The sequence below is a fragment of the Eptatretus burgeri genome, chromosome 15 (genome assembly GCF_056783735.1).
Source record: "Eptatretus burgeri isolate ZD-2024b chromosome 15, Ebu_testis_v1, whole genome shotgun sequence".
In the NCBI taxonomy this organism is placed as follows: Eukaryota; Metazoa; Chordata; class Myxini; order Myxiniformes; family Myxinidae; genus Eptatretus; species Eptatretus burgeri.
The window spans coordinates 36316498-36332863 of NC_140975.1; the positions used below are offsets into that span (position 1 = coordinate 36316498).

General features: G+C 45.7%; 1 protein-coding gene across 14 annotated transcripts in view; it reads right to left on the reverse strand.

Moving 5' to 3' along the window:
- LOC147011933 (trinucleotide repeat-containing gene 6C protein-like) overlaps positions 1-16366 on the reverse strand; it is a 356840-nt gene that overhangs the window by 9535 nt on the left and 330939 nt on the right. For 13 of the 14 annotated variants that reach the window (XM_085857643.1, XM_085857641.1, XM_085857642.1 and 10 more), the window contains 5 exons: positions 5814-5966; positions 5600-5716; positions 5108-5317; positions 4906-4982; positions 3896-4035 (listed from right to left, as the gene is read on the reverse strand). In XM_085857643.1, the coding sequence (XP_085713769.1) occupies positions 3896-4035; positions 4906-4982; positions 5108-5317; positions 5600-5716; positions 5814-5966 (697 nt within the window). The remainder of the gene's footprint in view (positions 1-3895; positions 4036-4905; positions 4983-5107; positions 5318-5599; positions 5717-5813; positions 5967-16366) is intronic. The other variant, XM_085857645.1, reaches the window with a different exon arrangement.

The window sequence follows — 16366 nt, forward strand, 5'->3', positions numbered from 1 at the left end:
CATCTTCTTCTCCAGAACGGCTGGTAAGATCAAGACGAAACTTCACAAACGTATTTCTCACGAGTAGTGAATATAAGTTTGTTAATTTGTAATTGATAGGTCAAATGGTTTGGCAGCTATGTTGTATTCAAGAAAAATATTAAATAATGTTTTCTCTGGAATCACATAACCTATCAAGGCGAAAATTTGCAACTATCATCTTCCATGATGTCTGCATACATAGTAAAAATTATCACGTCACAAGTCACATGGTTTGGTGGCCATCTTGGATAGAAAAACGCACCTTATCCAATTAACACGAAACTTCACGCACGTATTCCACTACAGGATTGGAGGCAGAATGTAAATTTATGATGTCATAGGTCACATGGTTCGTCAGCCATCTTGGATTGAAAGTTAATAAATTTTAAAAATCTTCTTTTCCAGATCGGCTGGACAGATTGAGGCAAAATTTCACACACACTTTCCCCAACATATACTTTCACAAGTTTGTCAATTCCTAATTGATAGGTCACATGGTTTGGTGGCCATATTGAATTTACCCTAAAACCTTCAAACATCTCCAGAACGGCTGGTCAGATCAAGCGGAAACTTCACAAACGTATTGCACACGAGTCATGAATATAATTTTGTTAATTTCTAATTGATAGGCCACATGGTTTGGCAGCCATGTTTGATTGAAGGATAAATATTAATTAATGTTTACTCTGGAACCGCTGCCGATATATATGCCACACTTCACAATTATAATCTCGCCGACATGTGAAACTTGGGTTTAAAATTTCAACCGGATCAGCCACGCGGTTTGGCAGCCATAATTATTTAATTATTTTAATCTGACAACTTTTCGATTTTTTTTTTTCCAAAAGGCTCACTTGGCTGCACCTGAATGCGTTTGAGGGGACAGGAATAGTAATTCAATTGATACCGACAATGTCCCCAGGAAAAAGGGCTGACTGCATACGTAATAACTAGATTGAACACTTTGTGCTGCCCTGTTCGTAACTTGTCCATCCCACGCTGTCCCAAAGCAGGGCTGCATTTGTATCACTATTAAAGAATGTTTTCTCTGGAACCACTTATCCTATCGAAGCGAAACTTTGCGACTGTCGTCTCCAGAAAGTCTCACGTTGTATCAAAGGCGGACGTCTGGGTACCCGGTCATCACTGCCAGCAGTTATAAAGTGGCAGTTCTAGTTTTTTGTTGTTTTTCGTAGTTATCGTGATTTTGTTTCAGGTGTTATGTATTTGGTGGTAACACTTAAGGTTGCAGTTGTGTTAGTAGCAGATTAGTGGGTAAATGTATTATATTTATTTCGAAGCATCAGTTCGTAGGCCAAATTGTTTGTTACCCCAACTTGAGTGGGTAAGTTAGTTGGAAATATGGTTTGGAAACGAGGTAGCAGGGAATGAGGCAATAGGGAAATAAGAAGAGAAAAGGATTGTAAATGGTGAGATTGTTGCAGGCAGAAGTGAGGCTGGAACTTGATGTGGACCATCTTAAAGGACAATGGAAAGAGCGGGTCGTGCAGGCTGTGGTGAGTGTGGATGGTGGTGAGGCTGGAGAGATTGCGGGCAACAGTGAGGGTGCTGCGAGTACAGGCAGTCTTGACAGTGAAGGCAGGGAAGGGAGTGTAGCGAGTGCATGCCAAGATGAGGTTGGAGTGAGTGCAGACAGGGGTAAAGTTGGAGCGAGTGTAGGCATGGGTGTGGCTGGAGAAAGTGCAGGCAGGAGTGAGGCTAGAACAAGTGCAGGCAGGGTGAGGCTGCAATGAGTGCTGGCAAGGGTAATGATGGAGCGAGCGCAAGCAGGGGTGAATATGGAGCAAGTGTGGGCTGTGGTGAGGCTGGAGCGAGTGCACGCAGGGATGAGGCTGGAGCGAGTGCAAGCAGGGGTGAGGCTGGAGTGAGTGCAAGCAGGGGTGAAGCTGGAGCGAGTGCAAGCAGGGGTGAATATGGAGCAAGTGTGGGCTGTGATGAGGCTGGAGCGAGTGCACGCAGAGATGAGGCTGGAGCGAGTGCAAGCAGGGGTGAGACTGGAGCGAGTCCAGGAAAGGGTGAGACTAGAGCGAGTGTAGACAGGAATGAGGGTGGATTGACAGCAGGAAGGGGTGAGATTGGAGAGGGTGCAGCAAGGGTGAGGCTAAACACAGTGGATGCAGGAGTGAGGACAAGGAGATGATTTTTGTTGATGACAAAACAATTTCAATATATCAACTCTTTATTCGCAGGAACTATCGTAGACATGGAGTTGTGTGTTGTTTAGAAGGAGCAGGAGTAAAGGATATTGACAAAGTCCAAGCTAGTCAAAGAACCCCTTTCTGGCTAAACTCCCCAAATTTAAGCTGACTGCACCTTGAACTCCATTGTTCCTCACTTTTCCCATCTATGGAACCACTTCCTGGAGACAGTCCTCTTTTTATTTTTTTGTAAATACATGGTCTAGGCTCGTGGAAGAGCTGGGATGCAACATAACAAAGGGAACAGCAGTAGAGAGCCAGATTAGATGTGACTTGCTACAGGTACCATGAAACCTGCACTAACCTGTTTCATGGTTGGGTTGTCGGCAACTAAACCGTCTCCCCCACAAGGTTTCCTGGTGAGGAGGCTGTACAGATATGGACACCCAGCAGGATTAAAAACAAAACCTGTCAAAGGGTGGAGGAGCTCCTTGTGAGCCAACGGCTATCCATATGTAGTGCCAAACTGTCTGTGGGCATCCTCCTGCAGTTGGGTTACTTATTTTTTTCAGAGGTTGGTGGCAGGATTTGTACTCCGGCTACTGTAAAACCCTTCATTCTGCAAAACGTACCACAAAGAAATCTGAAAACCCACTCCGTGGGAACACCTCCTGTGCAGCTGCTTTCTGCAGGGCAGCTCACCAGAAAACGGGATTGGGGCAAAGCCTTCGGGACCCCCACTGCCTGATGATAGGAGGAAAACCATGGGGTAACCTTGCCGGGTCAGATTGCAGTCGTGTTTGTCGAGGTGGTGCTGAGGTGTCGTCCACCAGATGGTGATCTCCTTGGGTTAAACTGAGGCGGTTCCTTCAGGTGGGTGCTGGTTTCAGTTCTCTCTTTCTCTCTCTTCTCTTTCCCTTTCCTCTGTTTATTTCCTTGCTGGTTCTGCCCAGCTGTTGCCCTGCTACCCCCACTATCAATTTAACCTTGTTCTTCCATGAGCCTTATATTAATCTTGGAGAGGAAAAAAAATTCAAACGAGGTGGTGTTAACACTGCATAGGAATTGAGTGGGGCCAAATATAGAACATTGTGTCATGTTTTGGTCACATCTGAGAAAAGACGTGGCTGTCAGAGAGAGTTTTCAGCATAGGAAGACTACGTTGATTCCAGGGCTCGCTACACTAAGCTAGGAGGAACAGCTGAGGGAGACAGGACTTTTTCTATTAGAAAGAGGCGATTCCAAAAGGATCTGATTGAGATTTTTTTTAATAATGAAGGGTCTAGATGCAATTATTTCAGAGAGGTTATTTTTTCAACACAATGGACAGTGACAGGGCCAAGTGCCACAGTTTCAGAGTAAAGAAAAGGAGAGTTAGGACAGTAGTAAAAGCATGGAATTGTCTCGGTGGAAAGAGAGTGGCAGAAGGAACAGTAGATAGGATTAAATTTGAATTTGATAGGTACTTAAAAGCATTGGAGATAAAGGGGTACATGTATATTGACAGGAATTAAGTCGCTGATATATGGATGGGTGATTGTTTACATGTGTCATGATTGTGATGTTTGTGCGAGTTTTTATACATAGTTTAAGTTGATAAACTGTTAGATTGAATTCATATTGTGTAGATATAGCACAGGCTTGGTGGGCAAAATGGCCTTCTCCTGTGTCCAAGTTCCTTTTGCAACGTGAGTCACCAGGCAACACAAACTCACATATGCAGGGATTTCTGTGCCTTGCCGGCTTCCTCACGGGAAGAATAACACACAAGAGCGTTTCCATGGGCCAGGCTCAGGTGGAAGGTAATCAGAGGTCCGTGCTGCATGCAGAGAGTGCGAAGTGTAGAGCCGTCGATCTGTGAACAAGTGACCAAACAAAAAAAAGAAAAACACTTGGACATTTTTACAAGAGTTCATGTAAGAGGTTATTCGATCTATTTACTTACAAGACAGGATGATGTATTGCGATGTTTTCATCGAAAACTATAACTTCTTTGACTTCTTTGAAAGCTTCCAAGGCACTCTTCTGAAAATATTTTTCTACATTTGGAAATTCATACAATGCCATGTGATATGAAAATGCAGTCCTGTAGCCAGAATCCAGGATGGCTCCAACAGCGACCATGTATTTTCAAATGGTTTATCAAGACCGGGCTTGGACAGTTATTTCAAATTTTAATGCTCATTAGCCTGGTATTGGTTTAGTGGTTAGGGTGGTGGGCTTTGGATGTTAGGGTCCTGAGTTCAAGCCCCAGTTTGCGTTGAATTAACACCAGGTGGGGTTGACTTAGAGTCTTAGACTGTCATCCTTCCGAGGTCGGCAAAATGAGTACCAGTGAACTGGTAATAGGGGCATTGCATCAGTGGTGCCCCCATACTCGGTAGCAGTGGTGATGCACCGTTGATCATAGCCAGTTGAACGTATTCAATCATGCCACCACAATAAGTTGAAGTATTAAAAACAAACAAAAAAAAATGCTAATTATCAAAATTAAATGAAAATTTTCTTTTCAAAACAGATTTCAACACCTGAAACTACTAAAAATTGGATGAAAACGACATGTAAAAACATATTGCCACAAATGTAAAGTCCATGAACACAGATAACAAGGTCTTGCAACTCAAGTCTTTAGCTATTGATTGAATGCTTTAACTAGGCCATGGATGAGCAACTCCAGGAATCTTATGTCAAACACTATGGTGCATACGATGCATACAAAACACACCTGAGGAGTGAGGTTTCTCAGCACCAACCAAGTGCTTGCTCTTCCAGAACTGGCACAGTCTTTGCTCCAGTTCATTGCTATTGCAGGAAATACACATGTCAAAGGAAAGCAAGTATGTGTGGTCACAGCCCTTCCACACTTAACATGGGTGAAAACACAATGAAATTTAAATAAATGTCAGAGGAAAATTTTTTTTAATGACCTGCAGGCATATGTCCATGCTCCTGATCAGCCCAACGACTGCCTCCAACCCAAGGTAAAGGTGTTTTGAGACTCGCCAAGCCTGGTGGAGGACGTGAGGGCCCATGGGAACTCTTTCCAGGAGGCAGAGGTACCTGCCACATATCGTTCCCAAGATGACCCTGCAGCTGAGTGTCCGATGCCCATGATGACTTCTGCTCAGCCAACTTTCCTGCACAAAGAACAGCAAACTTTTATAACAGCACTCAAGTTACATGACAGTCTGCTGGCAACCCACACGACCTATAATTCTTCCAAAGACAGATATTGAGCATATTTCAGTTTGTCCTTCAGAAATATTACTTAAATTTATAGAACCAATTAATAAATTGAACATTTAACAAGTCAGGTGCCACGACATCATGCAATATCTCCAATACGGTGCCAGAAAGGATTCCTCAAAAAAAGGAAAGCAAATGGTCACGCATTTTGATGGGTTTATCAATTGCTATACCTGTGGTGGAGTAGGTGGGTGTGTAGCCATTGTGGTACCCATTGGAAGAGGCACTCGGCGGCCAGGCACTGGAGGAAGGCAGTGTGGTGGAGATTGGAGAGGAAGATGGAGAGACTCCTGCAAGTACAACAACCATCAGATGTGCAGTGTAAGAATATAGAAACGTTGGCATATATCCCAATGCATGAGACACAAAGTACATTCAATGTTCTACCTGGGTTCCTATCCCTGAGGAAGGACACGCTGCCTGGTGTGATGTCAGGATCAGACTCAGGATCAATCTGTGGGAGGCCCTTCCATGGTTCACCTGGATGGAATTCTGCAGGGCCAAGACAGGGAAGACCAGTGGGTGGTTTGAAAAGCATATCTGCAAAATAAAGAATTAAGAAAAAACTTCCAACTTGTGAAAATAATAAACACATACAACTTCCTTTTTAAAATTTACCTATCAAGCTTTAATGATGTTGAAATCTGGGTTTTGAGGGGGGCCATTCCTTGCATTGAAGGACTCCACCTTTCTCTTTATTTTGCAAATATGTTTGAATTATTCCAGCTGAGTGTTTTGGATGATTATCTTGCTGTAAGTGTAGGTTTGGGCCAATAGGTCTGCATCACTTGGGATCGCATTAAAATACGTTTGTACCTTGCTGTAGTCAATAGACCATCAATTTTCAGCAATTTTCCAACATCACTGGAGGATATGCACCTCCAAACTTGTAAATGAACCTTCTCGATGGTTAATTGTTGCTTCAAACAAGGCTCTTTATGAGTTTTGGCTTTTCTTCTCACATACTGTCATGATTAGATCCAAATAAATGAAACTTTGACTCATCCGTCCAAAGCACCTTTGACCATTGTTTCGTCGTCCAATTTCTGTATAAAGGCCCGGTCACACCTTGACGTTTTAGCCAGCGATGGCAACGTGTTAAAATTTATGTAAAACACTGGCTTACGTTGAACTTTTGATGTTTTTTTTTAAAGATTCGGACGTATTCATAGCGACTTGGTCTTATGTATAACGCATTGGTAACTACACAGAACGTTTCGTTGTGTTATAGATAACTTATACCAACGAATGCTGAACCTGTTGTCGGCCTACACAACCAATGCCCAACGATAGTCTAACTTAGGCATAGCGCGTTGCACGCATCGCCGACGATGTCGTGGCGTAGCCTATTAAAAGGCTGACGCACAACGATTCGAATCATAACTGCCGTAGAAATGGAAGGGTCAAAATCGCGGTCACACCTTGGCGATCTTGCCAGCGTATGCCGACGTAACAAAAAGTGTGTCTAAAACGTTGGGGCACGTCGAATACGGTATGGGTAAGTTTGGTATGCGCGAGTAGAACGCTAAATACGCTATCATACGTCGTAGTAAGTAGAGTACGTCAAGAAATTTTGAACATGTTCAAAATTTTACGACGTACTCGGCGTATGACACAGGTTCGCATGCGATGGGGATAAGTTTTACACACGATATGTGGACGCTTACACACGTCCACAAAGGCTACTTATAAGCTACTCATAAGTCGAAACACGTCGCGGTAATGTCTTTTTTACGCGAAACTTATTTCTAACTTATGTTTGACGTGCTTTGAACCAATTCTTTACGTAGTCCCAACACACATCGACGTATGTAGACGTATTCCAATGACGTCTTCCGGTCGACAAAAAAAAAAAAAATGAATGTGTTTCTAGCTTATAACTGCCATATAAAGAAGTGTTCCCAGCGGTTTTAGGAATTGGTGTATAAAAATGGTGTTCATAAAAGGGGAACCCAACAGTGTTTTCGAGTTCCTTTTTGAGTCGATGTCCATGTCAGCAGTAACATTATCAGTATCAGTATTAGTATTAGTATTAGTAGTAGTTTGTTCATGTTGGCAGTAGTAGGTGGGTGTGAGGGGGAGGGTGTGGGTTATGATGGATCGTCCTTGCGTCCGCGTGTCCACGGGTAGGTTCATAGGCTGCCACTCAACGATTTAAATGGCTGCATCTCCACGATTGAAAGTAGACGCTTGCGCTCAACAATTGGATTTTTTTTTACACTCAACGACTTTTAAACGGTACCACTTGTGGTGTGGCCTGCAGGCATGCAGGGCGGGGCATGATGATGGGAGGAGGGGTCGTCATGGTCGTCGGGTCTGCAAGTGATATAAGGTGTGCGCGCCGCCTGAGGCGCTGTAGTAATGCTGGAGTCGGCCGGCTTGTAAGTGTGCTGAGTACGTAATAAAAGGACGGTGGTGGGCAACGTACGCCCGCGCTCCCGCTTGTGCAACACAGCTCGGCTCGACTGTTCCCTCGCTCGTGCCTGCCTGCTAAGCATCTTCTACACGACACAATACCACTCAGCTAGTTTCATTGTTTACAATGAACGATTTAAATTGCTGTCACTCGCCTTTGTTTTTTTATTTATTTTTTTGACGCTGGGGTTTGGAAATTTGAAACGTTTCTTCTGAACGTGTTAAAACGCTCAAACTCGACTATTTTAAATAGACGCTGCCGATGGACAATTGGAATCATAGCCAAGCGAGACATCGAAGTGTGAACATCCTCGTCATGCCGAAGAAAAGTTTGAAGAATGCTGCAAATAAGTGTCCTGGCCGTAGCCGTGGACGCTGACGCAAGGACGATCCATTATACCGACGTCTTTCAGCCTATGATTAACTTACAAGTAGCATGTGTTGACGTCTGTCAACGATCGCAGACCGTGCCTACAACTTGTGGCCAGCGTAGCGGAACGTGTGAGTCATACGCTGGCATACGTCGTGAAATTTCAAGCATGAAAAAAATTTGAGGACAACCGAAAAGTACAACGTTTAAAGCCAACGTACAACGATGTATGGCAACGTACTACGACGTATGCCAGCGTGCTCTCAATGTTATCAAAACTTACACATAACGTATTCAACGTGTGCCAGCGTTTTAGAAAAAAAATTAAAAAATCGGCATACGTTGGCTAAAACGTCAAGGTGTGACCGGGCCTTTAGGTGTATATTTTAGCCTTTTAGTCTTGTTCCCCTTTCTTAACAGAGGTTTTCTTAATGCAACATCGTTTAAAGTCATGATTTCAAAAGTGACCTTTGTGCTGTTGATGGATGGACAACAGCTTTTTGGGTCTTCCAGTCCTGGGTTTGTCAATTACAGATGATTTCTGTACTTATCGAATGTGCTTCAGACATCACACCATTGCAAAAATACGTAATAATAAAAAAAAATAAAATCGAGTGATGCGAGCTACTGTATTTCCCTTATAATGTTTTTCCTTCCTTAAGCAGAAACAAATAAATGGTGATGTTGGACTGAAATTTTAGCCATTTTGTTAAAAGTTAACAATTAATTCTGAAAGAACAGTATTCTACAGTTTGAAAAATGGGCTTTTAGCTTCAGGGATCTGTACAGAGGAATACCTGATGTGAATGATGAGGAGCCACTGACATTGAGTCCTCAATTACATTTGATTGGTTAATGTGATGGATTAGCTATTACAACACTTCATTTAGCTGCTCATTTATACTTCACTGATCACAAGTTTTTGAAGATCCTGATAAATGTGGATTAAAGATTACTGAATGAGAAGCTTGGATTCTTCTCACCCAACTAAGCCGCATTAGTAAAAGCCAATGACATTGTAATAGCAGAACACACTAGTGGAGGATTTGAGTAAATTGTTAATGTTGCTCATAGCATCCATATGTTAGCCTGGTGTTGGCTTAGTGCTTAGGGTGGTGGCTTGGGATCCAAGGGTCCTGAGTTCAAGCCCCGTTGGCTGCTGAATTAACACCAGGGGGTTGACTCAGCCTGTCATCCTTCCGAGGTCGGCGAAATGAGTGCCAGTGTACTGGTCCCGGTGTATGCCCCGGTTAGAATAGGTGTACCATATCCCTGTGTGTCGTAAGAGGCGACCAGGGTTGGCGTCAGGAAGGGCATCCGGCCATAAAACATTGCCTCAAGAAAAAGCCAAACCCCTGCACAGCAGGGAAAAATGGCTGTAAAAACGGTCATTTTATTTTATTTTATAGCATCCATATGTTGTAACCCCTGAATGTGTAAGACCTTTGCACAGAAGTATATATTGTTATGGATCTGGAAACCATATGCATTCAACATCCAGGTCCCAAAAGTTAGTTATGCCATTAAGTACATGTGAGATAGAACCCCTCCTTGTGTCTAGTGGGAGAATCAAAGGTGTGCGTTGCGATGGTTTCGGTAGGTTATATCCTCCAACGAACAAATAAATGAATCATCCAACGGACAATCCAACCAATAAAACCAACCTGCTACTGAACAAGCGTTTCACTCGCCCAACCCGGAGTCTTGCTTACTGAGGCGAAATCCTAGTGAGGTACATCTTCTGGGCGGATCCAGACACGCCTGAAGGGGGCAGAGTTTTCCGAACAAGGCGGAAACCCCACCCAGAAAGGGGCGGGCCCGTGGGAGCCCTGTCCAATCAAGGCGGCCAGTAACGTCTGCTTCACCAAGCCCCACGCCGTACGGGGCTCTTTTGTTGCCTTTCGTTCGTTCTTAAGGGGTTCGAGAGAGATTTCGGAGAGGAGAGCGCGTTGGTTGGGTACGTCACGTGCTGGAGCTGGGGACGGAATCCAGTTGACTCAAGAAGGAGTCCAGCTCTCCGTGGCGCAACGGATAGCGCATTGGACTTTTAGTGGAAGCAGCAATTCGAAGATTGCGGGTTCAAGTCCCGCCGGCCTCCGCGGACACGAGCCCCACACATGTGACTGTGGGCCGGGCTACACGGCCATTGGCAGGTACCCCACTGAACTGCGACCTACAGCTAGTCTCTCCTTCTCTGGCAGCGGAGGTCTTTTCAATCAAACATCTGTGTGTGTGTGTGTGTGTCTGAGTGTGTGGGCCCGTCTTTTAAGTAGAACTCCATAAGTGTTATTCAACCATTGTAAATATTCCTTGTATATTCGCAATAAGTCTTGCTTGTGTCTTTTTATTGTGAATAAATCATGGTACAAATGTTCCCAGTTCGTTTCCGTCCTTTCTTTCATTGGTCCAGCATGGTTCAGATCTGAGTTTGGGCGGGTTTTTATACCCGATAATCGGTTCATCCTCGCCGGTACGCTCTTGGCAGGCCCGCTCAACTGCATCCGAGCCGGAAAGGTAGTTTGCAGCTGGTAGTCGGTAGAATGATCCGGCTCGGGAAAGACGTGCTGAGGGCGTGGTTGCCCGGTAGACGACACCGCATGGTTAATTAGGTAAATTGGTTCTAGGCAAAAATAACCTATGCCACGTGGTCAAGATATTGGCGTTCCACGGTCGGTTCAGCAACCCGCCGGCTCACGGAATTATCTGGAGCGACGGCCCACAATTCCGGGGAGTCTGGTGGGAGACGACGTAACCTCCCCCACCTAGTGGTCGTTCTCGCCACCGACCCCCGGCCCGTAAGAGTTTGGTGTCAGGAGTGGGACTCGAACCCCACGCCTCCACACACACAAAATTTTTTTTCCCAGGATTAGGACCAGGGATGTGCTTGACAACCCCCCCCACTCCCAACCCCCCCCCCCAATTTCCCTCAAATTTAAGAGCAGGATTTAAATTGTATTTATTTCTCAGTACGGACCATGGCCAAGACGAACTGGTGCAGGTGGGTTTTGCATTAATGTGAGAAGAATCCTTGACTCAGGAAGACACCTTGCAGGAAGACCCTTCCCTGCAATCAAACCCAGAGGTAGTATTGGGGGCGGAAGCGGCGGTGCATGAGCTCCCGCTGCATCAAATGCCCCCGATGGAGGACCGAACAATCCCTGTCGGATCCGCGCCCGATCGTGGCGGATCGGCTTCGCCGAGGTCATTTGACATGAGATAGATGTTGGAGATGTTGATGCAAAGAATGGATGCGAATGCACAAGAAATGAAGGGAGATATGCAAAACATGGAAAACAATAAATGGGAACATGCAAAGCGTGGGAATGGATTTACAAAACCAACAAAGGAGTGACATGCAAACACTGAAGGCGGGTCAGGAGGAAATGAAGGTGGAGCTGGTAAAGGTGAAGGGTGAAATGCATACCTTGAATCGGAAAATGGCGAATGAGGTCAGTACTTGGGCACGGGCAACCCATGGAAACGGGACGCGGAGCACCAAAATGTCACGTGGGCATCGACGGGGAAGATGCCAGGAAGGGCATCCCCCACGTTCATACTAAGTAGGTAGGCTCGGAGACAGCCTCAGCAACCCGGGGGTGTCGAAGTTCGAGTTTGGCAGATGGGTATCCCTGCCAATGGAGCCACGCTGCCCAGCCACAAAATTGTGCAAGAGCACGAGAGAAAATTTGCGGGCCAGGCCCAAATTCATAACGAACACCAACACAGGCGACGGGAATCATGGTTTCTAGAACCGATAGTTTCAAGAGACAGGCGTGTTGGAAAGCCCCGGGGATAGGTTAACGTTTAATAAATGGTAGGATAGATAGGAAACGTGCACCCCTTCGCACCATCCATCCCTTCGCTGTTCGTAGGCTGCTGGACTCATCTTTTGAGATTGCTGAAATCTGAGGAAGTTGTTCTGAGGTGGCATTGGGTCTCGAGACAGATTCACTAGTCTCTTCCTCAATCCCCTTAAAAAGGAGCTTAGGGATTGGGGATAGACAGTCAGGACAGGTTAGCCGAACAAAGATGACAAGGGGGCTAGGGACACATGTAATTATAAAAAAATAAATAAATCAAAAAATTAAAAAAAATAGTCTAAATTTCGTTTTTTTTTGGTTGCAAGCTGATGGGGGTGGGTATGGACAAGGACAGGCATAGGCGATAGGTTGGGGGGAGACCGTAGGGTAGGTCCGAGCCGGTTTTCAGACCGGCCGGCGCCACCACACTCCCTTCACAACCTCACGAGACCAGACCGAGGCCGGCCAGCTTCATGTGCCGACCTCCTGTTGTACTGCATCTTGCCTGGTCTGCGTTTGCCATGCCTCCATACCTGCCCATGCATTTGTTTGCATTATCATTCAACCTTCACCATGTGCTCCAGGACCATCGCTGAACGTGTTTTGCAAGGACTGCCCTGCAGGCAGCCGCATTGCCGGGGACTGCATTTGAGCAGCCCAGATACCTCCTTGTTGTGGGAAGGCCAGTTCAAATGGACCGGAGACTGCACTGAGCAGCCCGGAGCTCTTGTTGCATAAAGGCTAGTTCAAATGGCCTGTGAGACGGCGTATGGCCTGCCGTGTTAGGGTGAGTTGCCTCCAGCAGCTAAAATAAAAAAAAAGAAGAAGTAGAATTCAACGACAAACAAGGGGCCTATGAAGGCCCTAAAGACGTCTGACCATCGATACTTGCTGCGCACTCACCCACAAATGTTAACTTTGCTGTGTTTTCTCTGCTCAAGTCACAGGTCCTGGCCCATGGGTAGTGTACATATTAAGAATTTACATAATTTTAACCCACCTGTTGTTTGTTTAGTGCCGGCAATGTATTTAAGTTGTCTGAGTGAGTGTTAGTTTAGTTACGCAACTCACTAGGTTATTTATTTTTGGGGCATGTATTCCAAATGTGGCACTCAGGGATCCGTAGGTAAAACGTACTAGGGAAAAAGCTACACCTGCATGCCACATGAAAATTAACAACTCGGGTTGAGTCTATAAAAAAGGGGGGGGGGAGGTAGTGTTACGGATCTGGAAACCATATGCATTCAACATACAGGTCCCAAAAGTTAGTTATGCCGTTGAGTACATGTGAGATGGAACCCCTCCTTGTGTCTAGTGGGAGAATCAAAGGTGTGAGTTGCGACGGTTTAGGTAGGTTATATCCTCCAACGAACATCCAACGGACCATCCAACCAATAAAACCAACCTGCTACTGAACAAGCGTTTTATTTCACTCGCCCAACCCGGAGTCTTGCTTACCGAGGCGAAATCCGAGTGAGGTACATCTTCTGGGCAGATCCAGACATGCCTGAAGGGGGTGGAGTTTTCCCAACAAGGCCGAAACCCCGCCCAGAAAGGGGCGGGCCCATGGGAGCACTGTCCAATCAAGGTGGCCAGTGACATCTGCTTCACCGAGCCCCACCCCGTACGGGGCTCTTTTGTTGCCTTTCGTTCGTTCTTAAAGAGTTTGAGAGAGATTTCGGAGAGGAGAGCGCGTTGGTTGGGTGCATCGCGTGTTGGAGCTGGGGATGGAGTCCAGTTGACTCAAGGAGTCCAGCTCTCAGTGGCGCAACGGATAGCGCATTGGACTTCCAGTGGAAGCAGCAATTCGAAGGTTGCGGTTTCGAGTCCCGCCAGCCTCCGCGGACATGAGCCCCGCGCATGTGACTGTGGGCCGGGCTGCACGGCCATTAGCAGGTACCCCACCAAACTGCGACCCCCAGCTCTTCTCTCCTTCTCTAGCAGCGGGGGTCTTTTCAATCAAATATCTGTGTGTGTGTCTGAGTGTGTGGGCCTGTCTTTTAAGTAGAACTGCATAAGTGTTATTCCACCATTGTAAATATTCCTTGTATATTCGCGATAAGTCTTGCCTGTGTCTTTTTATTGTGAATAAATCATGGTAGAAATGTTCCCAGTTCGTTTCCGTCCTTTCTTTCATTGGTCCAGCATGGTTCAGATCTGAGTTTTAGCCGGGTCTTTATAACCGATAATCCGTTCATCCTCGCCGGTATGTTCTTGGCAGGCCCGCTCGACTGCATCTGAGCCGGAAAGGAAGTTGGCAGCTGGTAGTCGGTACAGTGATCCAGCTTGGGCAAGACGTGCCGAGGGCGTGGTTCCCCGGTAGACGACACCGCGTGGTTAATTAGGTAAATTGGTTCTAGACAAAAAGACCCTACGCCACGCGGTCGAGATATTGGCGTTCCACGGTCGGTTCAGCGACCCGCCAGCTCACGGAGTTATCCGGAGCGACGGCCTACAATTCCGGGGAGTCTGGTGGGAGACGACGTAACCTCCCCCACCGAGTGGTCGTTCTCACCACTGACCCCTGGCCCGCAACAATATACAGGGTGTCCACAAAGTCCTTGTGCAACATCGAACAAATTTTTTTTCAATGTTCACATGATAGAAACAAACTATAAGGGAATGGACCAGGTCTTGCCAGAGATGAACTCCACACGATGCAAGAGCATGAAGCAAAATTGTACGCCATCATGAGAGCTTTCATCATGTGAAATTAGAGGTTACAAATTTAATTTACATGCCAATGTTTTGGCATGCTAACGTTACCAAACAGTAACTTCATATTCTGGAGGAGTGTCGCATCCCAGGAACTACATAAGGGAAATCATCGATTGAATTATTACCGGGGGACTGGAACACAATAAAACAAATACAATTCAAACTAGAAGGCCACTCGGTAGAGCGCATACCGCAGCCACGCAATACCTAATCCACAATAACATATCTGGCCCAATACATTTTAAAGATATCGTGGTACATTTAGTTTCTTGGCCCAATCTCTCAAAGGTGAAGAATCACTTGAAAAATAAAATAATTCACGTTTTCAGATCCCGATTCGGATTTTCACCAAAATCGAAATGATTCTTCCTTGCCACACACCCAACGTGTCCAAGTTTCATCCGAATCCGTCCATAACTTTTGAAATATCCTGCTGTATATCGGTTAATCCCTATCTCAATGGTGAAGAATCACTTGAAAAATTATCAGATCCGGATCTTCACCAAAATTGAATCAATTATTCCTTGTCACACACCTAACATGTCCACCAAGTTTCGTCCGAATCCATCCACAACTTTTTGAGATATTGTGCTACATATCGTTTTTGGCCCGATCTCTCAAAGGTGAAGAATTACTTTAAAAATTCTAGTAGTCGGATCCGGATCCGGATCTTCACCAAAATCTAATCAGTTCATCCTTGTCACACACCCATCCTGTTCACAAAATTTCATCCGGATCCATCCCAAATTTTTTGAGATATCCTGCACACAAAGAAACAAACAAAGAGACAGAAAGTGGTGAAAACATAACCTCCTTCACCTTCGATGGAGGAGGTAACAAGAGAGTTCGAAAATCATGACTCGCGGCACAGTGTTCAAATATATACATGAGGGGTTTGCCATTCGTGGCGGTTACATTCTTGAAAATCCCCGTGAACTGCAAATCACCAAACTTGGGGGGTAATGGGGGAAAAAGGGTTAGGGACTTCAATTATAAAATTTGTCCAAACTGTTCCCTTGATTTTTTTTGTATACCTTGTCGAGGCTTGTATGAGAGCGAACACACAACGTACAGCAAGGTGGGCATGAGACAAGAAGGGCGGGAGTGGGAAGGACAAAACAGTGGGGAACAGAGACGTCAAGAGATTTGTGGAAGGGAGAGGGATGGGGCGGGGAACACGGGGTATACAACATGGACGTTACAGAGACTTTCAGGAAGGAAAGCAGGGAATTTGAAGGAGGTGGGTTGGGGTGGATTAACTGAAGGAATATGAAGGATGTGGGGTAGAAAGGAGGGAAGAATGGGATTGAACAGAGTGAGGGAGTTTATTCAAAAGGTGGGGAAAACGAAGAATGAAAGAGTGAAGGTGAGCAGCGATTCGTGATTTTGGTAGTTTTACCAGAAGGAGGTTGTTGGCGGACATTGAGCACCCTGCGGAATATGGTGGGGACAAATCGCAGACACAGCCGAGGGGAGCGAGACCGGAGAGGAGACAGTAGAAGACAGAAAGGCTACCGGCTTGCCTGCAGTGAGAGAGTGAGAGGCCCAAAGACTCAGCTTCATCACGGGAGATGCCAATGATGCGAAATGCCTTGGTTTCCACAGCGTGAAGCCGAGGAAGGTGGGAGGCAGGAGCA